Source organism: Xenopus tropicalis, chromosome 7 (genome assembly GCF_000004195.4).
Source record: "Xenopus tropicalis strain Nigerian chromosome 7, UCB_Xtro_10.0, whole genome shotgun sequence".
In the NCBI taxonomy this organism is placed as follows: domain Eukaryota; kingdom Metazoa; phylum Chordata; class Amphibia; order Anura; family Pipidae; genus Xenopus; species Xenopus tropicalis.
This window is the reverse complement of record NC_030683.2, coordinates 132235462-132258658: the sequence shown is the minus strand read 5'-3', so window position 1 is coordinate 132258658 and position 23197 is coordinate 132235462. Positions and strand designations below refer to the sequence as shown.

Genomic DNA, 23197 nt, shown 5'->3' with positions numbered 1-23197 from the left:
GACCCACCCCAAGTCATCACCCCACCTGAGGAGAGCATTATGGCTTCCCGAGGAGATACTGTGCGCTTCACCTGTGTGGCCATTGGTGTCCCTACCCCTATAATCACCTGGAGGCTCAATTGGGGTCACATCCCCACCAGTAGCAGGTAAACATGGAATATTCACTTGAGCAGGAAGCTATGGGCACCCACCAACCTTGCCTGGGACATTTCCACAGCTGTGTATGTGTTCTTCAGTTGTATTTGTTCTTGTGTTCCAGGGTCTCAATGACCAGTGAGAATGGGCACGGAACTCTGATCATTCGAGATGTAAAGGAAGCTGACCAAGGAGCTTACACCTGTGAAGCCATTAATGCCAAGGGCATGGTGTTTGGCATTCCCGATGGTGTCCTGATTTTGAAGCCACACAGAGGTATATAGGGGCAACCAGCTTGGGTTTGGGCTACAAAGTTGAAAGTTTTAGAGCCACGGGTGGCCAGGCAATGTTCATTTAGAAACGAATGTTCTTCGTTTGTGGCCTTCTAGGTCCTTGTCCAGAGGGCAGTTTCTATGTGGAGAATTCTGCCCGCTGTATCCCCTGCTTCTGCTTCGGGGTGACTAAAGTCTGCCAGCAAACGGGGCGCTACCGAAACCAGATCAGACTCCGATTCGATGTGCCAGAAGATTTTAAAGGTAACAACCCTTTTTGAAGAAGTCATCACCAATGACCGACATTTTGGACATCTCACATCCTCTTCATTATAGTCAAATATACTAGTGCTCCTGCTCTATACAGTTATACAGTGTTTATAAATATATATGGCACAGTTAATAACCATTAAGAACTATTTTCTACCCGTTCTTTGTCTCTCAGGAGTGAACTTCACCGTCCCCTCTCACGTGGGCATCCCACCGCTGTCCTCTAACCAACTGCAAATCGATACGAGTGTGGAGGAGTTCCAGCTTGTGGACCTTTCCCGCCGCTTCTTGAGTATCGACTCCTTCTGGACTCTTCCCGGACAGTTCTTAGGGAACAAGGTAATGTATCTGGATTGGCCGTATTGTCTGTGGTAATTCATTCTCCACTCATTAGTAATTGGTCATGGGGACCCTGTCTTGCTGGTTACTAAGGCCTTCCCCAATAATATCTGAATCTCTCATTTTAGGTGGATTCCTATGGTGGATCTCTCAGTTTTAAGGTTCGTTATGGATTAACTCGTGGCCAGTCAGAGCCAGTAAGGAAACCAGATGTGATTCTGGTAGGAAATGGGCGCAAACTGATCTATCGCGTGCAGACGTCTACCCAGCCCTCCATTGTGAACCAACGGAAAATCCAGTTCACTGAGGTGAGGGAACTCTTTCTCAACCCAACATGTCTTCTCTTGGTCATTTCTCAACCCCACATGTCTTCTCTTGGTCATTTTTCAACCCCACATGTCTTCTCTTGGTCATTTCTCAACCCAACATGTCTTCTCTTGGTCATTTCTCAACCCTACATGTCTTCTCTTGGTCATTTCTCAACCCAGCATGTCTTCTCTTGGTCATTTCTCAACCCAACATTTCTTCTCTTGGTCATGATTTATGGTAATTTTTTTTCATAGTAATAGTTTTTCTATTCCATCCAGAAAGGACTTCAAGCTTGACCAGTAACCCTTTAGGGGAGTTTAGAGATAGATCTCTGCTACCGCGGGGGCGACTAATCTCTCCGAAATGCCTTTCCATCGGCCACAAAGGGTCACTGGTGGAAAGGCCCAGGCATCACTTTGGTTTTCCGAAGTCGCTCAAAGTTTCCTTCTGTAGGCAACTTTGCTTGACCAGTAACCCTTTAGGGGAGATTAGAGACAGATCTAGATAGAGATAGATCTGCTACTGCGGGGGCAACTAATCTCTCAGAAATGCCTTTCCATTGGCCACAAAGGGAATCACCTAGGCATCATTTTGGTTTTCCGAAGTCGCTCCTAGTTTCCTTCTGCCAACTTTGCTCGAAACCCAAAGCGATGTGTAGGCCATTCCACCAGTGATTCCCATTTCGGAGAGATTACCCTTAATCTTGATGAAATGGGTCAAGTAAATTGAGGTTGTTTTAACCTTATCATCCTCTGCTTTCTAGGAAAACTGGCAACATGAGTCTGGTGCGTCGGTGACCCGGGAGGATCTACTGATGACCCTGCAGAACCTGGAAGCCATCATGATCCAGACAGTGTATGACAACAAGATGGCGAGCGTGGGGATATCTGATATCGTCATGGACACAACCTCAGTGGAATATACCCAGCTTGGCCCGGCCGTGGGTGTGGAAGAGTGCAGGTGAGGAACACTCATGGCTTGGGCAGAGCCTAGGGCGGCATGGTTGGGTTCTTGATGGAATCTTCTGCTTTTTCTGTTGAAGGTGCCCTGGTGGATACGCTGGTCCCTCCTGCGAGGTTTGTGCTGCACAGTTTGAGCGAGTGCCCGGTGGGCCTTTCCTTGGTACCTGTTCTGGATGTAACTGCAATGGCCATGCCAGTTCCTGTGATCCCGTGAGCGGCTATTGTTTGGTGAGTGCGTAATTATCCTTTCTGCCGGGGTATTCAGGGATCCTGCAACAATATCATGTAGTAACATTGAGTGTTGGATGTGAAACCCTTGGACTGGTAACAATTTTTTACATTTTTTACCCCCTAAGAACTGTCAGCACAACACAGAGGGGCCCCAGTGCAATAAGTGCAAAGCTGGGTTCTTCGGGGATCCCACTAGAGGGGTATCGGACGCTTGCCGGCCATGTCCTTGCCCACACACTGACCCCAGGCGCAGGTAAGTAGAGCTTTTATCTGTATTTTTATTAACATTGAATGGAGATTGGGGATTGAAGGCCAAGTCCATCGTCGTTTGGGTCTGGTGTGTTTTGGATCTTGTCTTTTTTGGGATCTGTTGAGTACTGTATGTGTCAAGTTCTGTTTCTGATGGGTCCTGAGTCTGTTGGGTCTTGTCTCCTGTGTCTGTTAGTCCTGGTTCTGTTGGGTTCTGTCTCTATGTCTGTTAGATCCATGTCCATTGGGTCCTGGCCTTTCCTTCCTTACATGGTTACAATGTGGGTGACCTTTCAGGTTCTCAGACACGTGCTTCATGGATGTGGATGGTCAGCCCACGTGCGACAGCTGTGCGCCGGGATACACGGGGCGGCGGTGCGAGAGGTGAGTGACAGGGGAGGCTGCTGGTTCTGCCAGTTGTATCCCAGCCGAGTGCAAACTCACTTCACCCTCACCTGAGAGCACCGACACAAGCACTTATGGTGCAAATTCAGTGCAAGTCTACGGGTGCGCTTTTGGCATTCGGTGCCATTCTCAGTGCTCCTTATGTTCCGTTACCTTGAAGGGGAAGGAAAGGTACAAACTCAGTAGCTTTATCAGAAAGGTCTATGTAAATACAACCACAAGCACTCACAGAAACGCTGCACTGAGTCCTCTATCAAAAGAAACACAGGATTTCTTGTCCCCTTTTGTGTCACATGTTCTTCTGTGTCAGGCTTCCTGCTCTCAGAAACATTTCTCAGGGCACGAGCACGGGTCTGCGCAACTCTCTCCCCCTTCCTTCTCTGATCTCTCCTCTCTCCCCCTCCCCTCTCTGCTGTAATCTGAGCTACCAGCAGCCAGAGCTGCAGCAGGAAGCTACTGAGACCAAGTTAAAATGGCAGCTGCTATCTTAAACAAACAGCGGGAGCTCCCAGGGCTGTTACTTAGACAGGTAAAGCTTTCTGCAGAATAAATATAGTGTTCTAGGTGGCACTATTGTGTATTATAGCTAGTTATTGTGCCAATGTCAGTCACCGATAGCTGCCTCACACAATCCGTCTGGATGGGAACTAGTTTTGGGGCGCAGTTAACCTACATTTCTTCCCTTTCAGATGCGCTGAGGGATATGACGGTCGGCCAATGCAGCCTGGAGGCAGATGTGAGCCCGTTGGTAAGTACTGACAGAACTCTGGGACCCGAGATTTATTTACTATCGTTGGTGCAAGTTGGACGGCCAAAACCAGTTAACTCATTGGGAACCAGCTCAGGACATCAGTAGATAACGAGATGCATTTCCAAATTCGTGTTTGTTTCTCATTTTCCTCAAATGAACTGTTTCTCCTTCCGTCAGGTAACGTCTGTGATGTGAAAGGGGCACTTAGCACCGGCGATGGCTCCTGTGTGTGCAAGGTAAGTACCTCATGTACAAATAGGGATTGTGACAATGAGTGAAGTTGTGTTTGGTTTAGTAGCCACTGACACTGCCTAGAGTTACACAGCTTGTTATCCACAATTACCCCCAAATCCTTCTCAGTTAGGGATACCATCAGCGTAGTGATGTTCTGGTCGACTTTTTTTCCATCTGTATTTATAGACCTGTGCCCAACCCGCTTTACTCTGATGTCACAAAGGGGGGTGGAGCAAGTGTCGCTAATAAATACAGGCTGCTGAGGGTGAAAGCGATGCATTGTAAGGTCTCAGATAGGGTGGATGGAAGGAAGAATTTGCCCAGAACCTGCCCACAATTCCCAGGGCATGTTTGGATGTCTGCCTGTACCCACCTGACCTGTGTGCTTTGGAGCGACCCACACATCAATACCCTCAGTCCATTTATTGTATATTTAGTGTATAACTTGCATTTGTTATCCTTTCCTTTATTTAATCAGTAACCCTCTGTGCAGTACTGTATGAAATGCTTTAGCAAAGTCCAAGTAGATCACATTCTCTGCCATCCCAAAGTCTAGTTAACTGCTCACCTTCGCATAGACGGCAATTTTATTAGTCTGGCAAGATCTGTTACGCATAAAACCATTGGTTTCACAACCTCATAGAATCGTGATTTGCAGTGTATTCAAGTACCCCATCCCTTATAAACCCTTCTAAAACATTTCCTATTACTGGTGTCAGACTAACAGGCTTACAGTTTTCAGTCAGAGAACGGGATCCATTTCTGAATAACGGCACCACATTAGCAATTTGCCAGTCTCTTAGCACCATGCCAGCCCTCAAAGAGTCAATATACTGACATAATGAGTGACTAATACTGTTTATTCATATAAGCCCCTCCTATGCAGTTGTGTAACTGATACAGTGTATAAATAAGCCCCTCCTCTGGAGTTGTGTAACTGATACCATGTATTAATAAGCCCCTCCTCTCCCAGTCTCATGTTGAAGGGAATTTCTGCAATGAATGTAAGAGTGGAACCTTCTACCTTAGCGAGAAGAACCCCGATGGCTGCCTGAAATGTTTCTGTATGGGGATCACCAGACAGTGCTCCAGTTCCTTCTGGAATCGAGACCAGGTAAGTGGCTGCTGCTGGTGGCATTTGAACCTGCCTGTTTTACCCCACCTGAGGCTGCTGAGAGTCACTTGCACAACCAAGCAGGGTTCTTTCCAGTTGTGGGCCATGACTTGATGAGATGAGCCTTCCTATTGGAGAAGACAGGACCATGAGTTGCTTTGGGCTTGGCTGTAGGTCAATGAGGGCTGAGATATACAAAGGGGGGTAACATTGCTTCTCTTCCTTGTACCAACAGGTTAGCTCCACCTACGACAGCCAAGACCGGGTGCCCTTTACCATCTCCAATGCCGGCAGCACCCGTACGTTGAGTGAGAGCATCAGGGTGACCGGCCAATCAGAACTAACGTTTAGCAACTTCCTTAACGTCCCTCAAGATGTTTACTTCTGGGTGCTTCCGGATCGGTTTAAGGGCGACAAGGTGAGCAATCACCCCCTTACCTTGAACCTCCCGTAGGGACCATCATTCCATGACTTTGTAACCCTTAGCAACCAATCAGCAATTAGTTTGGACCAGTCTAGTAGACAATGAAAGCAAAGCAATGATTGGTTGCTCCTATGGTTCCCCATGCATTGATGGTGCTGTTGTGCTCTAGGTGACGTCCTACGGTGGGGAACTGCGCTACACCATCACCTTTGAAGCTCCTGCTGGATCCCAACCGCTGTTCGGCCAACCGGACGTTGTGTTACAGGGCAACGGCATCTTCCTGGAACACTCGGCAAACACCAGGACGGCTCCCGGCTTCCCCATCACCATTACTGTTCCATTCCGCGAGGTAAGACTCCGGGGGACAACCTGTTGGGATGAGCCTGGTCTTCTCTTGGCCTTATTTTCCTTTATGTTGATATTCTCCTCAACCATATGGAGCTTCTTCCAATGACAACTTGCTCCTCTTTGCAGCGGGCATGGCGACGCGCCGATGGGCAAGATGCCACCCGAGAGCACCTGCTGATGGCCCTGGCAGACATTGACCTGCTGATGATCCGAGCCTCGTATGCCGAGAGGATGGTGGAGACCAGGTGAGGCCAAAGTGAGACGGACCCTGAGTTTGTGGGTTTAGGTCGAAATGCCAGATTGTGACTCCTCCCCCAATCTCTGCTTTTGTAGGATCTCTAATATCCACATGGATGTCGCTGTGCCGTACCCAACCGACCGGCAGAGGGCTGTGGAAGTGGAGCACTGTGTGTGTCCCCCGGGATATAGTGGCCCTTCCTGTCAGGTTTGTGCGCCATTGGCCCTACTCTTCTTTGCCTCTAAAACTGGGCTAAGAGCCATTGCTTTTTGTAGTATAAATAGGGGTGCAGTGGGAGACCCTGGTCAGGCAAGACCCCCCCACCCCACCCCCCCGGGTAAGTGAATCCAATCTCCCCCCAGTACTTACCCAGGTACAGAGCTCTGATTCTCTGTACTTCCTGCTCCTGGGCTGCTCTCTTTCCCATGGTCAGGCAGGAACCTCCCCCCGGGTAAGTGAATCCAATCTCCCCCCAGTACTTACCCAGGTACAGAGCTCTGATTCTCTGTACTTCCTGCTCCTGGGCTGCTCTCTTTCCCATGGTCAGGCAGGAACCCCCCCCCCCCCGGGTAAGTGAATCCAATCTCCCCCCAGTACTTACCCAGGTACAGAGCTCTGATTCTCTGTACTTCCTGCTCCTGGGCTGCTCTCTTTCCCATGGTCAGGCAGGAACCCCCCCCTGGGTAAGTGAATCCAATCTCCCCCCAGTACTTACCCAGGTACAGAGGTGTCTATACTGACCCATATTAGCGGGGAAGGTTTGGGGAGTTGCACCCTTGCAGTTTGTTGATTTGATGAGTTTATTCCCCAATCTGTGTTCCTGTAGGACTGCGACACGGGATATACCCGCTCCACCTCGGGTCTGTACCTGGGCACCTGTGAGCGCTGCCAGTGTGGGGGGCACTCGTCTGAGTGTGACAGGGAGACCGGAGAATGCCTGGTGGGTACAACGCTATTGGGCGCAGGGGGTGAGTGAGAGTCGGTGCCAAGGGGCTGACAGTCATTTCCTTCTTGTTCCAGAACTGCCAACACAACACCGAGGGCACCAAGTGCGAGAAATGCAAGGCCGGATCCTACAGGGACCCCAACCGGGGAGCAGCCGCAGAGTGCCAGCCTTGCCCATGCCAAGGAACATCTGCCCAGTATGTGCCACAGGGATAGTCAGTGGGGGGTTTATATTGTATCAGTCCTGGCACAGGGTAATAAGAGTAGGTTTGCCCACAGCGTTGGGGCAGTAGGGTTATAAAACTACCAGTCCTACCCCAGGCCATGGCACAGTAAGAGTTAACCAGTTTGTGATACCCCCAAGGGCATGGGTAATACTGTGATCATCACTATGGGGGGGCTGATATTTAGGGTACATAGTCGTCCAGTGGCTCCTCCCACCTCTCCTATTAAATCATTCTCTGTTCTCCCTGTTGCCCTGCAGGTACTTTGGGACGTGCTTTTTGGATAGAGATGGACACCCCACCTGTGACTCCTGCCCCGTGGGCTATGCCGGCCGCCAGTGTGAAAGGTGCCCCCAGACTGCCCCCTATGTATAAAGATATACATACATACATACATGCATGCAGTACCGCGTCCCACCTGCTTTTCCCCATAGACAGCAATGGAACAGCGCCACCCATTCAGTTCACAAATGAGCCAGAGCTGGCTGTTAAGCAGCAGCCACAACTCCTGACCAACTGAAAACAGTTTACTTTCCCTTTAAAGTGCATGCTAAAGGGCAAATATGCCAGAGCTTGGAAACAGTTTACTTCCCCTTTAATATGCACCAACCCTTGTCAGTCCTGCTCACTCTGTGTAACTGCCCTCCCCTACAGGTGTGCCCCAGGATACCGAGGAGACCCAGCCCGAGGGCAGCCCTGCACAGGTATATACCCCCCCCCCCCCCCCCCCCCCACTGTAATATCTGCCCCTCTCATGGCTTTCCTGTCACCTGACTGTGAGCTCTTGTCTCCGGCAGCGGATGGAGGCAGCTCGTGCCCATGTGACCTGCGGGGAAGCGTCAGCGATAGGTGCGACTCTCGGCGTCAGTGCGAGTGCAAGGTAAGTAGCGCGAAGGGTTCGACCGGCGTGGTTATTGGGTAAATAATTCACATTTATGAGGGAATTTCCCCATCAGGTTTAATAGTGTAAATGTAGGTGCATTGTGCCTCCCTGCAGATTGTTTCTGCTTTATTTCTTATTGAGTATTTAAAGGGGTGGGTCACCTTTGAGTTAATGTTATAGAATATCCAATTCCTAGCAACTTTGCAATTGGTCTTCTTTTTAAATTATTTCCCTTCCTCTTCTGCCTCTTTCAAATGGGGGTCACTGACCCCGGCAGCCAAACCCTATTGCTCTGTGAGGCTCCAGTTTTATTGTTATTGTTACTTTTTATTCCTTATCTTTCTATTCAGCCCCTCTCCTATTCATATACCTGTCTCTCATTCACAGCACTCCCTGGTTGCTAAGGTAATTTGGACCCTAGCAACTCTTTCCAGCTTTCAAATGGGGGTCACTGACCCCGGCAGCCAAACCCTATTGCTCTGTGAGGCTCCAGTTTTATTGTTATTGTTACTTTTTATTCCTTATCTTTCTATTCAGCCCCTCCCCTATTCTCCAGTTTAAACCACTACCAGGTTGCTAGGGTAAATAAGACCCTAGCAACCAGAGAGCTGCTAAAATACCAAATGGAGAGCTGCTGAACCGAAAGTAAAGTAGAAAATAAAGCATGAAGACCAATTGCAAATTGTCTTAGAATATCAATGTCAACATCATATTAGAAGTTAATTTAAAGGTGAACTGTCCCTTTAAATACTAACAAAGACATTTTAGTTTTCAGCTCCAGACCATAATCTGCCCCATACAGCCAAGCCTTTGGGCTACATGAACCCCACCCATTAATGGTCTTTATTTTCCCTTTAGCCCAATGTGGAAGGTGCTTCCTGCGGGACTTGCCGCCCCCACCACTTCTACCTCAGCACGGAGAACCCTGACGGATGCCTGCCCTGCTTCTGTATGGGGGTGACCCAGCAGTGCACCAGTTCTACTTACCACCGAGAGCTGGTGAGACCCTGCCGCCGGACCCCTCCCCCTGCTGCCTGACCCCTCCCACTGCTTCCTGATCCCTCCCCCTACCACCTGACCCCCTCCCCCTGCTGCCTGACCTCTCCCCCTACCACCTGACCCCCTCCCCCTGCTTCCTGATCCCTCCCCCTACCACCTGACCCCCTCCCCCTGCTGCCTGACCCCTCCCCCTACCACCTGACCCCCTCCCTCTGCTGCCTGACCCCCCCCCTACCACCTGACCCCCTCCCCCTGCTGCCTGACCCCTCCCACTGCCCCCTCCCTCTGCTGCCTGCCCCTCCCCCTGCCCCCTCCCCTGCAACCTGACCCCTCCCCCTGCCACCTGACCCCTCCCCCTGCTGCCTGACCCCCTCCCTCTGCTGCCTGACCCCCTCCCCCTGCCACCTGACCCCTCCCTCTGCTGCCTGACCCCTCCCCCTTCTGTAAGGTGGAGATGGAGGATGATAAGAACTCCTATGGGCTCTATAGAGACATTGCCATTTACAGCACTGCTGGCTGGAGAAGCCTGGGACTAGTTTAACTAGGGCTTGTGTAAATAACTAAGCTGTTTTGCCTCTTTCTGTCAGATTTCCACCCCGTTCCTTCCTGGAAACTTCCAGAACTTTGCTCTGGTGAATCGGCAGCGCAGCTCCCGCATCACTTCCGGGTTCACCGTGGAAATGTCCAGGCACGGCCCCCAACTCACCCACAGCTCCTTCGATCAGCTGGGGCAGGAGTCCTACTACTGGCAGCTCCCCGAGGGGTATCAGGGCGATAAGGTAGGACAGAGCTGAATTAAAGGGGAACTAAAGCCCCAGTTATACACTGTACTTACTGTACCAGCCCAGAAGCGCAGCAGCCCTATAACAGTAATGACCACAGTTGCCCCCAGCAGCCCCCCCCATGTCCTGATCTTGATAGGCCAGCTTTTGTGTGTCAGTGGCACTGCACATGCTCAGTGGGATCGGGGCTGCTGAGGAGGAGCTAAGCTTAGGGGGCGTGGGAAATCATCAAGCAGAAAGTGAGGTCACATCTTAGAACCGGGCTGACTATGAATCAATTCTGATGCAGACTGCACTGGTCTCTATGCTGCCATGTACTGTGGCTGTTATATTGTATATATATATATATTGTATATTGTGAGTCGGTCCCTAAGTGCAGGTAAGTGCCGGCAGCACAGAGCGGGGAATCAGCAGAAAAGAAGAGCTACCGGGGGCATCTTCCCTGGCACCATTTCCTCCTAAGGGGGCTTCTAACTGGTACAGAAGCCCAGAAGCCTAATTCTTTGCTCAGCTTCTAACTATGTTACTATGTTACCCCCCTGGGGCATCTCAATGCATCTCTGTCCTTTTCTTTCCTTGTACTGTGCCGTCACGCAGCGGGAGATGTACTTTGCGCGGATGCGTCGTGCACACAAGGTAGCGCCACCTGGTGGTTTCCTGTTGTATTTGCCTGTGGTTGGGGGCAGAGTGGTCCCGTGCTGGAGGGGGAGTGTTGCCCTTGAACTAATACAATGCACTTGCATGTGATTTATCTTCAGGATACTAATTAGTGTCCTTACTAGTAAAGTGGAATTCTGGGTAAAACGCGTGGTGGCTCATATGTGGTTTTGCACGTTTTACCTTAGTGTGTTGCAGGGGGAAGATGCACGTTTGTCCATCAGTATCATTTTGTGTGAGTTCCTCCGGCCAAAGGAGACGTTTTTGTACTAATATACTGTGTGCTTTAGTCCTGGGGCAGATTCTCCTGCACTGGGTGGGGCAAAGGGGCAAGTTGTGCTGTTACCAGCTTACCCCGGTGCCTATTGTGTGACATTGTGATTGGTGATTACTGTACTGACAGTCTCGGGGCACTATTCTCAGGCAGAATAAGCCCAGAGCTGAGGGCAATTGCTGTGGTTGTTGCCCCTTTTGGGCGTGGCCGTTGGCGGGTCGGTGCATGTACAGCAGTGCAGGGGGGTAGTGATGGCCGTGTCCCTCCGGCAGAATGACACGTCTCTGAGTGAGGAGGAACTGAGGAAGAAGGTGGCGTCTGGGCAAATGGAAGAGGCTCCTCCCACGCGGGCTCGCTCCCGGCGCCAGGCCAAGGTAGTGGGGAACTTGCACCCCAGTCTCTAGGCCATTTATTAGGCATGTTGGCCCCCCAGCACCTGAAATGTCCCCCGTCCCAGAAGCAGCTCAGTCTCTCTGGTCATCCCCATATTCAGCCCCTTATTTCCACTTCCACTTTCCTTTTTATCCAATCCCATTCCCTCCTTCCTCTTCCTTCTCCTTCCTCTTCCTTCTCCTTCCTCTCCCTTCTCCTTCCTCTTCCTTCTCCTTCCTCTCCCTTCTCCTTCCTCTTCCTTCTCCTTCCTCTCCCTTCTCCTTCCTCTTCCTTCTCCTTCCTCTCCCTTCTCCTTCCTCTTCCTTCTCCTTCCTCTTCCTTCTCCTTCCTCTTCCTTCTCCTTCCTCTCCCTTCTCCTTCCTCTTCCTTCTCCTTCCTCTTCCTTCTCCTTCCTCTTCCTTCTCCTTCCTCTTCCTTACAATATTCCTGTGACTTTGTGTTTTCCTGTGATAATTCCCCTTTTCCCCCTCCTTCCTGTTCTGTTATTTCTTCCTGTTTATGTTGGTAACTTTTAATTCTGCTCTTACGTTTATCTCCTACTGCTTCCTGTTTCTCCTCCTCCTACTGCTTCCTGTTTTCTCCTTCTTCTCCTTCCTCTTCCTTCTCCTTCCTCTTCCTTCTCCTTCCTCTTCCTTCTCCTTCCTCTTCCTTCTCCTTCCTCTCCCTTCTCCTTCCTCTTCCTTCTCCTTCCTCTTCCTTCTCCTTCCTCTTCCTTACAATATTCCTGTGACTTTGTGTTTTCCTGTGATAATTCCCCTTTTCCCCCTCCTTCCTGTTCTGTTATTTCTTCCTGTTTATGTTGGTAACTTTTAATTCTGCTCTTACGTTTATCTCCTACTGCTTCCTGTTTCTCCTCCGCCCCCCCCCCCCCCAGTACTTCCTGTTTCTCCTTTTCACCAGTATTTCCTGTTACTCCTTTTCTGCTGTACTTCCTGTTTCTCCCTTCTCCCCAGTATTTCCTGTTTCTCCTTCCCCCAGTACTTCCTGTTTCTCCTTTTCACCAGTATTTCCTGTTACTCCTTTTCTGCTGTACTTCCTGTTTCTCCCTTCTCCCCAGTATTTCCTGTTTCTCCTTCCCCCAGTACTTCCTGTTTCTCCTTTTCACCAGTATTTCCTGTTACTCCTTTTCTGTGGTACTTCCTGTTTCTTCTTTCCCCCAGTACTTCCTGTTACTCCTTTTCTGCAGTACTTCCTGTTTCTCCCTTGTCCCCAGTATTTCCTGTTTCTCCTTCCCCCAGTATTTCCTGTTTCTCCTTCCCCCAGTACTTCCTGTATCTCCCTTCACTTCCTGCTCTCTTGTCCCTTCCTTTTCCTGTTTCTGTCCGTTCTTCATTCTTTATTTTGTTCTATTCCTTATAGTTTCTCCTCATCTTTCTTTCCTCTCTCTTCTCTTTTCTTCCTTGAATTCCTTCTTTCTCAGATTATTTCCATTTTCCCACTTCTTTCTTGACTTTTGCTTCCTGTTTTGTTCAGTTCCCATTTCCTTCCCTTTGTTCTAAATTAATTTGCTTCTCATATTTTTTTCTTTTCCCTTTTCTACCTGATTTCTTCCTGTTCACTCCAGTTCCTTCCTTATTTCCCCCTTTCCATTGATTATTCTGTTACTTCCTGTTTATACCTATTACTTCCTGTTTATACCTATTACTTCCTGTTTATGCCTGTTGCTTCCTGCTTCCCCCTCTTGCAGTACTTCCTGTTATTTCAGTGAATTTCTTAAATATTTCCAGATTTTCAGATTTTTCTTCCTGTTTTTCATTCTGTTCTTTATTCCTTTCTCACCTTGTCGCTTTCCCTCTTCCCGTTATTCGTTCCCCCCGGTCCCCGTTGTTCCCGCCGGACCCCCATTTCTTCGTGCTCATTGGCAGATGGATGAAAAACAGAAACAAATTGACAGCGAGATTTGGAATCTTCTTTCCGGCGGCTCCTCCTCTGCGTCTCTTCCTAAGGCTCCTCCCCCCAGTGCCGCCCACAATAAATCCCAGGGAACCCCCATCCCTCCTCCTTCCTCCTATGTTGGACCCCCTGGTGCTCGGTCAGAGTTTCCTCATCCAATTAGAGAAGGTCCCGTGGCCCAGTCTCGTGCCCACCCTCGCTCCTCCCCTGAGCCGGGCCCCCCGGGGCACAACAGGGAGCACAGGGCCAGCCAAGAGGTAGGCACAATGGGCATTGGCACAAGTAATGTCTGGGGGCGTTTGTGGTTGGAGCTCAGAGTGGGAGGTGATGGAGGAGTATGGGGGCCCCTGTAGCTTGGGGGTGATATTGTTGCTGTAGGGTCATGGCATGTTTTGGTGCCTACTGTGCCCATTGTAGCGGGTCAGTAATGGGCGGTACCGGCCTAACGACATCTTTCAATAACTAAAGGCTCCAAGCGGAGATTCCCCCCCGCGCTCCCGGGCACAGGATTCCACCAACCTCCTTTTCCCTCAAACAACGAGGCCGAGAGGGTCGGAGAAGGTACCCGTGTGCTGTGCCCCCTGCATGGGAACCCCTATACGTTGCCCCGCGGGTACCGGTGCCTCCTGCATGGGAACCCCTATACGTTGCCCCGCGGGTACCGGTGCCCCCTGCATGGGAACCCCTATACGTTGCCCCGCGGGTACCGGTGCCCCCTGCATGGAAACCCCTATACGTTGCCCCGCGGGTACCGGTGCCCCCTGCATGGAAACCCCTATATGTTGCCCCGCGGGTACCGGTGCCCGAGGGCGGGTGCGCTATGGAGACGCCACCCCCGGGAGCCCCTATTCCGATTGAATAATGGAACTGAGATAATGACCCAGTTGTGGGGGTGTCTGGGTCCCTCGGTGCATGATGGTTGGAGATGTGTTTTGCCCCCCGGAATCAGGCGGCGTCTCCACTTGTGGGCGCGCGGCGTTAATGTGCCCTTTCCTTTCTCTCCTTCTTCCTACGTCAGTTCTCTCTTGTCTACAAGGGCTTCTCCCTGCTCCCCGAGGGGGTCTTCTACTGGCAGCTGCCCAAAGCTTTTCTGGGGGACAAGGTAACGGGGCTGTGAGGGCAGTGGCCCCCAGGGGGCGGTACTTGGGTCAGACTGGGGTATAATGGGGGAAACATTCATTAGTATCTATTAATGGTGGCGTTTCGCTCGCTCAGGTGGCGTCGTACGGTGGGAAGCTGAGATACACGCTCACCTACAATGCCGGGATCAGGGGGTCCGCTCTGCCCGACGCCGATGTGCAAATCACGGTAAGGAGATCAGTCGCCACCTGTCTGGGAATGAAAGGGTGTTTGGGGGGCAAAAGTGTGGGCAGAAGGGCAAGTCGGTCACATGACTGACGGATCCTTTTATTTCCTGATATTCAGGGCAATGACATCACTCTGGTGGCCTATCAGCACGATCTCCGCCCCCGCGAGAGCAAGAGCTTCGAGATTGTGTTCCGAGAGGTGAGAGAGTCAGTGCCAGTCACATGATGCCAGTCTCAGTGCCAGTCACATGATGCCAGTCTCAGTCCCAGTGACATTATGCCAGTCTCTCAGTCCCAGTGACATTATGCCAGTCTCAGTGCCAGTCACATGATGCCAGTCTCAGTCCCAGTGACATTATGCCAGTCTCAGTGCCAGTCACATGATGCCAGTCTCAGTCCCAGTGACATTATGCCAGTCTCTCAGTACCAGTGACATTATGCCAGTCTCAGTGCCAGTCACATTATGCCAGTCTCTCAGTACCAGTGACATTATGCCAGTCTCGGTGCCAGTCACATTATGCCAGTCTCAGTGCCAGTCACATTATGCCAGTCTCCGTGCCAGTGACATGCCAGTCTCAGTGCCAGTGACATTATGCCAGTCTCAGTGCCAGTGACATTATGCCAGTCTCAGTGCCAGTGACATTATGCCAGTCTCAATGCCAGTGACATTATGCCAGTCTCAATGCCAGTGACATTATGCCAGTCTCAATGCCAGTGACATTATGCCAGTCTCTCAGTACCAGTGACATTATGCCAGTCACATTATGCCAGTCTTCGTGCCAGTCACATTATGCCAGTCTCAGTGCCAGTGACATTATGCCAGTCTCAATGCCAGTGACATTATGCCAGTCTCAGTGCCTGTGACATTATGCCAGTCTCAATGCCAGTGACATTATGCCAGTCTCAGTGCCAGTGACATTATGCCAGTTTTTCAGTACCAGTGACATTATGCCAGTCTCTCAGTGCCAGTGACATTATGCCAGCCTCAGTGCCAGTCACATTATGCCAGTCTCAGTCCCAGTGACATGATGCCAGTCTCAGTACCAGTGACATTAGGCCAGTCTCAGTCCCAGTGACATGATGCCAGTCTCAGTGCCAGTGACATTATGCCAGTCTCAGTCCCAGTGACATTATGCCAGTCTCAGTCCCAGTGACATTATGCCAGTCTCAGTGCCAGTGACATTATGCCAGTCTCAATGCCAGTGACATGATGCCAGCCTCAGTGCCAGTCACATTATGCCAGTCTCAGTCCCAGTGACATGATGCCAGTCTCAGTACCAGTGACATTAGGCCAGTCTCAGTCCCAGTGACATGATACCAGTCTCAGTGCCAGTGACATTATGCCAGTCTCAGTGCCAGTGACATTATGCCAGTCTCAGTGCCAGTCACATTATGCCAGTCTCAGTCCCAGTGACATGATGCCAGTCTCAGTACCAGTGACATGATGTCAGTCTCAGTGCCAGTGACATTATGCCAGTCTCAGTCCCAGTGACATTATGCCAGTCTCAGTGCCAGTGACATTATGCCAGTCTCAGTGCCAGTCACATTATGCCAGTCTCTCAGTACCAGTGACATTATGCCAGTCTCGGTGCCAGTCACATTATGCCAGTCTCAGTGCCAGTCACATTATGCCAGTCTCTCAGTACCAGTGACATTATGCCAGTCTCGGTGCCAGTCACATTATGCCAGTCTCAGTGCCAGTCACATTATGCCAGTCTCCGTGCCAGTGACATGCCAGTGACATTATGCCAGTCTCAATGCCAGTGACATTAGGCCAGTCTCAGTCCCAGTGACATGATACCAGTCTCAGTGCCAGTGACATTATGCCAGTCTCAGTCCCAGTGACATTATGCCAGTCTCAGTGCCAGTGACATTATGCCAGTCTCAATGCCAGTGACATGATGCCAGTCTCAGTCCCAGTGACATGATGCCAGTCTCAGTGCCAGTGACATTATGCCAGTCTCAGTGCCAGTGACATTATGCCAGTCTCAGTGCCAGTGACATTATGCCAGTCTCAGTGCCAGTCACATTATGCCAGTCGCAGTCCCAGTGACATGATGCCAGTCTCAGTACCAGTGACATTAGGCCAGTCTCAGTCCCAGTGACATGATGCCAGTCTCAGTGCCAGTGACATTATGCCAGTCTCAGTCCCAGTGACATTATGCCAGTCTCAGTCCCAGTGACATTATGCCAGTCTCAGTGCCAGTGACATTATGCCAGTCTCAATGCCAGTGACATGCCAGCCTCAGTGCCAGTCACATTATGCCAGTCTCAGTCCCAGTGACATGATGCCAGTCTCAGTACCAGTGACATTAGGCCAGTCTCAGTCCCAGTGACATGATACCAGTCTCAGTGCCAGTGACATTATGCCAGTCTCAGTCCCAGTGACATTATGCCAGTCTCAGTGCCAGTGACATTATGCCAGTCTCAATGCCAGTGACATGATGCCAGTCTCAGTCCCAGTGACATGATGCCAGTCTCAGTGCCAGTGACATTATGCCAGTCTCAGTGCCAGTGACATTATGCCAGTCTCAGTGCCAGTGACATGATGCCAGTCTCAGTGCCAGTCACATTATGCCAGTCTCAGTCCCAGTGACATGATGCCAGTCTCAGTACCAGTGACATGATGCCAGTCTCAGTGCCAGTGACATTATGCCAGTCTCAGTCCCAGTGACATTATGCCAGTCTCAGTGCCAGTGACATTATGCCAGTCTCAGTGCCAGTGACATTATGCCAGTCTCTCAGTACCAGTGACATTATGCCAGTCTCGGTGCCAGTCACATTATGCCAGTCTCAGTGCCAGTCACATTATGCCAGTCTCTCAGTACCAGTGACATTATGCCAGTCTCGGTGCCAGTCACATTATGCCAGTCTCAGTGCCAGTCACATTATGCCAGTCTCTGTGCCAGTGACATGCCAGTCTCAGTGCCAGTGACATTATGCCAGTCTCAATGCCAGTGACATTATGCCAGTCTCAGTGCCAGTGACATTATGCCAGTCTCAATGCCAGTGACATTATGCCAGTCTCAATGCCAGTGACATTATGCCAGTCTCAATGCCAGTGACATTATGCCAGTCTCTCAGTACCAGTGACATTATGCCAGTCACATTATGCCAGTCTCCGTGCCAGTCACATTATGCCAGTCTCAGTGCCAGTGACATTATGCCAGTCTCAATGCCAGTGACATTATGCCAGTCTCAGTGCCAGTGACATTATGCCAGTCTCAATGCCAGTGACATTATGCCAGTCTCAGTGCCAGTGACATTATGCCAGTTTTTCAGTACCAGTGACATTATGCCAGTCTCTCAGTGCCAGTGACATTATGCCAGCCTCAGTGCCAGTCACATTAGGCCAGTCTCAGTCCCAGTGACATGATGCCAGTCTCAGTGCCAGTGACATTATGCCAGTCTCAGTCCCAGTGACATTATGCCAGTCTCAGTGCCAGTGACATTATGCCAGTCTCAATGCCAGTGACATGATGCCAGCCTCAGTGCCAGTCACATTATGCCAGTCTCAGTCCCAGTGACATGATGCCAGTCTCAGTACCAGTGACATTAGGCCAGTCTCAGTCCCAGTGACATGATACCAGTCTCAGTGCCAGTGACATTATGCCAGTCTCAGTCCCAGTGACATTATGCCAGTCTCAGTGCCAGTGACATTATGCCAGTCTCAATGCCAGTGACATGATGCCAGTCTCAGTCCCAGTGACATGATGCCAGTCTCAGTGCCAGTGACATTATGCCAGTCTCAGTGCCAGTGACATTATGCCAGTCTCAGTGCCAGTGACATTATGCCAGTCTCAGTGCCAGTCACATTATGCCAGTCGCAGTCCCAGTGACATGATGCCAGTCTCAGTACCAGTGACATTAGGCCAGTCTCAGTCCCAGTGACATGATGCCAGTCTCAGTGCCAGTGACATTATGCCAGTCTCAGTCCCAGTGACATTATGCCAGTCTCAGTGCCAGTGACATTATGCCAGTCTCAGTGCCAGTGACATTATGCCAGTCTCAGTGCCAGTGACATTATGCCAGTCTCAATGCCAGTGACATGATGCCAGTCTCAGTATCAGTGACATTATGCCAGTCTCAGTGCCAGTGACATTATGCCAGTCTCAGTGCCAGTGACATTATGCCAGTCTCTCAGTGCCAGTGACATTATGCCAGTCTCTCAGTGCCAGTCACATTATGCTAGTCTTAGTGCCAGTGACATTATGCCAGTCTCAGTGCCAGTGACATTATGCCAGTCTCAGTGCCAGTGACATTATGCCAGTCTCTCAGTGCCAGTGACATTATGCCAGTCTCTCAGTGCCAGTGACATTATGCTAGTCTTAGTGCCAGTGACATTATGCCAGTCTCAGTGCCAGTGACATTATGCCAGTCTCAGTGCCAGTGACATTATGCCAGTCTCTCAGTGCCAGTGACATTATGCCAGTCTCTCAGTGCCAGTCACATTATGCCAGTCTCAGTGCCAGTCACATTATGCCAGTCTCAGTCCCAGTGACATGATGCCAGTCTCAGTACCAGTGACATTAGGCCAGTCTCAGTGCCAGTGACATTATGCCAGTCTCAGTGCCAGTGACATTATGCCAGTCTCAGTGCCAGTGACATTATGCCAGTCTCAGTGCCAGTGACATTATGCCAGTCTCAATGCCAGTGACATGATGCCAGTCTCAGTATCAGTGACATTATGCCAGTCTCAGTGCCAGTGACATTATGCCAGTCTCAGTGCCAGTGACATTATGCCAGTCTCTCAGTGCCAGTGACATTATGCCAGTCTCTCAGTGCCAGTCACATTATGCCAGTCTTAGTGCCAGTGACATTATGCCAGTCTCTAGCCCTAATATCTTGCTTTCCTTGCCATTAGAGTTCCTGGAAGCGCCCAGACGGGCAGCCGGCCACGCGGGAGCATCTGATGATGGCATTGGCCGATCTGGACGAGATACTGGTCAGGGCCTCCTATTCCACCGACATGTTATCCTCGAGTATCACGGGGGTGAGCATGGAGACTGCCGGCCCTTCCTACACCAACCTGCCCCAAGCCCTGGAGGTGGAGGAATGTCGCTGCCCGCCCGGGTACCAAGGGCTCTCGTGCCAGGTGAGTAAGGGGGCATTAGCTCTGGGGTGGGGGGCATTTAATGTCAGGGTTTGAGATTTTATTTATCCTCATTTAATTTGTTCTCCCAAATAGGATTGTGCCCCCGGCTACACCCGCACAGGAGGGGGTCTGTACCTGGGTCACTGCGAGCCATGTTACTGCAATGGGCACTCGGAGTCTTGCCACCCTGAGACTGGCGCTTGCTCGGTAAGTCATTGCCATCCCTACAGTATTAATATAAACCTACCTGCAGTACTTACCTGCATTCTACCCCTGCCTTCCTGCCCTGTTTTCCTGGTCCCCTCTTTCAGGGGGTGGGACTTCCTGTAACTGGCTGAGTGTAGTGATAGTGAAGCTATGAGGTTGGAGTTAGGGTTCCATCTAGTGGTTATCAGCGGGAATTGCAGCTAAAAACAAAAATGATTATGGCAACTTCCATATCCAGGCAAACAGGCCGTGGCTAATACTTGCCACTTATACTGCATTATATTGTTCTAATTATTGAGATTTAATTCCCCTGTCTCTTTAGTAGCTTGTGACAGTCCTGCTAATGAGTACAGATTGTTCTTTAAAGGGCCGGTAACATATATATATATATTTACATTAGTCCATGACCATGTGATCTTTCTCAGAACTGTTTACACAATACGGTGGGCGAGTCCTGCGACCAATGTGCACCCGGTTTCTATGGTGATGCCTCAGCCGGTACCCCAGAAGACTGCCAACCATGCGCGTGCCCACTGACTAACCCGGACAACCAGTAAGTAAATGCTCCACCAGTACAGATACCAAATACTTACTGAGGGGCGAGACTGTATTTAATGATGCCAAAGCCCCAGTTACAGAGCTCTGATTCTCTGTATTTGCTGGGCTGTTCTCTTTCCTACGGTCAAACAGGAGGCGGGGCTTGGTCGAAGCTGAATGTTCTGGATGAAGGGCTATACTCTCCGCCCTACATGTCACTCATAGGCTGGCAGAGCGTGGCCTAATTTCTTTTGTTCGTCTGTTTCAGGTTTTCCAAGACCTGTGAAATTTTGGGCACTAGCGGGTACAGATGCACGGCGTGCCAGCCTGGGTATACGGGCCAGTACTGTGAGCGGTAAGTGAGAATGGTTCCCCAGCAAGTTGACATTCTGGGTGTTGCCCCCCCCCCCCCCAAAGTACCCAGGCACATTCTCTGTATTTCCTGCTTCTGGGCTGCTCTCATCCCCATGGTCAGGCTGGATAAGTTAATACAATCCTGAAGCACAACTAGGTGCTGATCCCCTGTGGAATCCATTGCCCATAGCCGATTAATTTCAGTCACTGATTCCTAAATAAAGTTACCCCACTTGCCCAGGCAACAAGAGTGCAATATTAGGTGGTATCAAGTCACTTTTTGTGGGCGTGTCCTTATCAAAGTCAGCTGACGGGGCTTCTTTTCATGTTCCCGACAGATGTGCCCCAGGTTATACAGGAAACCCCAATATCCCTGGGCAGAAATGTGTTCCTGAGGGTAAGTTATCCTTATTTGTTTGTAGGTGGGAGGTATTGGGAGTTGTGGGGCAGGTGATGGAGGGGCATATTAACCTTCTAATGGAGAATAACCCACTGTTCCTTCTCCCCAATCCAGACAGTCGCTCCAAGCTCATAGTGAGGATCCATCCCCAGAAAGCCACACTTTCCCCTGGTGGAGAGGTCACTCTCCGATGCCACGTGAGCGGGAACCCTCCTTACTATTTCTACTGGACGCGGGAAGATGGCCGACCTATACCTCCAAGTGCCAAGGCTGTCGGGGAAGGTATAACACCATCTTGGCACAACTTCGCCCATTTAGCACCCAACAGGTCTCCTTCAGTCTCTGGCTAAAGGGGACACTATTCATTTCCCATGAGTCTTATAGATTATTGCCCCCTGTGCCTGGCATTAGAGCAGTCTATGCCCACGTGCCGTGGAACTTCCATATCAAACCCATGTGGTGTAACTGTGACACTTTTCTGCAGGGGAGAATCTGCACTTCTCCAGGGTGCAACCAACTGATTCGGGAGTTTATATCTGTACCTGCCGAAGTCCTGAGTCTGTCAACACCAGCAAAGCAGAGATTGTAGTTTCTGGTGAGTTGGCTTCTTTGGGGGTTGAGTAGGAATTTCCCATGGAGCAGAAGAACATATCTAATGGGAGCTGGGGGTCCCCTGAGCTTGGATTGAAGACTCTAGATCCTTCTTAATGACTGAGGCTTCTTCATCAAGTCTTGGTCAATACCCAATATCCATGGAAGTAAAGAGTTTATGTAAGCTCCTTCCTTTATTTGTGTGGAAATATACTGAAAATAGCCCATGTCCAATGTCCTCTATGCTAAAGATACTTCCTTGGTTGGGTGGAAAGTCATCATTGTCATCAGTAGCCAAGATCCAGTGTCCATGGAGATAAAGGGAGGACTAAGGCTCCTTCTTTTGGTTGGGTTAAAAGTCATCATCAGTAGCCCATGTCCAGTGTTCACTGTGCTAAAGTGATGACTAAAGCTACTTCCTTCAGTTGGGTGGAAAGTCATGTACAATGTCCATGGAGATAAAGGGAGGACTAAGGCTCCTTTCTTTGGTGGGGTTAAAAGTCATCAGAAGCCCATGTAGAATGTCCATGGAGATAAAGGGATGACTAAGGCTCCTTTTTTGGTGGGGTTAAAAGTCATCATCAGAAGCCCATGTACAATGTCCATGGAGATAAAGGGATGACTAAGGCTCCTTCCTTTGGTGGGGTTAAATGTCATCATCAGAAGCCCATGTACAATGTCTATGTAGATAAAGGGATGACTGAAGCTCCTTTCTTTGGTGGGGTTAAAAGTCATCATCAGAAGCCCATGTCCAGTGTCTATGGAGGTATAGGGGTGACTGCAGCTCCGTCCTTTGGTTGGATGGAAAGTCATCATCAATAGCCCATGTCGTCAGTAGCCAGGGTCTTGTGTTCATGGAGGTCAAGGGATGACTGTATCTCCGTCCTTTGGTTGGGTAGAAAGTTGTTGTGAATAGCCAATTCCATCAGTAGCCAAGGTCTAGTGTTCATGGAGGTCAATGGATGACTGAAGTTCTGTCCTTTGGTTGGGAAGAAAGGTGTCAATAGCCCATGTCCAGTGTTTATGGAGGTATAGGGAGGAATTCAGCCCATGTACAATGTCCATATAAAGGGATGACTGAAGTTCCTTCCTTTGGTTGGGTAGAAAGGTGTGAATAGCCCATGTCCATTGACTGTGGAGATATAAGAATGACAGAAGTTCTTTTCTTCAGTTGGGTGGAAAGTCATTGCCAAAAGCCCCTGCCCAATGTCTATGGAGGTAAAGGAGTGACTGAAGTTCCTTCCTTTGGTTGGGTGGAAAGTCATTGACAGTAACTCCTGTCCAGTCTCCATGGAGGTAAAGGGATGAGTTAGACGTTAGGGTGGAACAATTGGTTCTAGACCTCACTGATACTGCCATGACCAGACAGAACTCC

General features: G+C 50.2%; 1 protein-coding gene across 11 annotated transcripts in view; it reads left to right on the top strand.

Annotated features, from left to right (window-relative positions):
* Positions 1–23197, top strand: part of hspg2 (heparan sulfate proteoglycan 2) — a 142111-nt gene that overhangs the window by 65819 nt on the left and 53095 nt on the right. For 9 of the 11 annotated variants that reach the window (XM_031906770.1, XM_031906766.1, XM_031906772.1 and 6 more), the window contains 37 exons: positions 2–146; positions 260–411; positions 525–671; positions 853–1016; positions 1145–1324; positions 2089–2285; positions 2368–2515; positions 2644–2771; positions 3065–3151; positions 3862–3920; positions 4101–4159; positions 5131–5271; positions 5507–5689; positions 5865–6044; positions 6170–6288; positions 6377–6488; positions 7108–7221; positions 7302–7423; positions 7711–7797; positions 8105–8154; positions 8248–8330; positions 9192–9332; positions 9920–10111; positions 10712–10750; positions 11318–11419; positions 13304–13588; positions 13800–13892; positions 14350–14433; positions 14547–14639; positions 14757–14837; positions 19503–19733; positions 19827–19940; positions 20366–20493; positions 20746–20832; positions 21170–21228; positions 21346–21513; positions 21716–21826. In XM_031906770.1, the coding sequence (XP_031762630.1) occupies positions 2–146; positions 260–411; positions 525–671; positions 853–1016; positions 1145–1324; positions 2089–2285; positions 2368–2515; positions 2644–2771; positions 3065–3151; positions 3862–3920; positions 4101–4159; positions 5131–5271; positions 5507–5689; positions 5865–6044; positions 6170–6288; positions 6377–6488; positions 7108–7221; positions 7302–7423; positions 7711–7797; positions 8105–8154; positions 8248–8330; positions 9192–9332; positions 9920–10111; positions 10712–10750; positions 11318–11419; positions 13304–13588; positions 13800–13892; positions 14350–14433; positions 14547–14639; positions 14757–14837; positions 19503–19733; positions 19827–19940; positions 20366–20493; positions 20746–20832; positions 21170–21228; positions 21346–21513; positions 21716–21826 (4665 nt within the window). The remainder of the gene's footprint in view (position 1; positions 147–259; positions 412–524; positions 672–852; positions 1017–1144; positions 1325–2088; positions 2286–2367; positions 2516–2643; positions 2772–3064; positions 3152–3861; positions 3921–4100; positions 4160–5130; positions 5272–5506; positions 5690–5864; positions 6045–6169; positions 6289–6376; positions 6489–7107; positions 7222–7301; positions 7424–7710; positions 7798–8104; positions 8155–8247; positions 8331–9191; positions 9333–9919; positions 10112–10711; positions 10751–11317; positions 11420–13303; positions 13589–13799; positions 13893–14349; positions 14434–14546; positions 14640–14756; positions 14838–19502; positions 19734–19826; positions 19941–20365; positions 20494–20745; positions 20833–21169; positions 21229–21345; positions 21514–21715; positions 21827–23197) is intronic. The other 2 variants (XM_031906774.1, XM_031906775.1) reach the window with 1 other exon arrangement.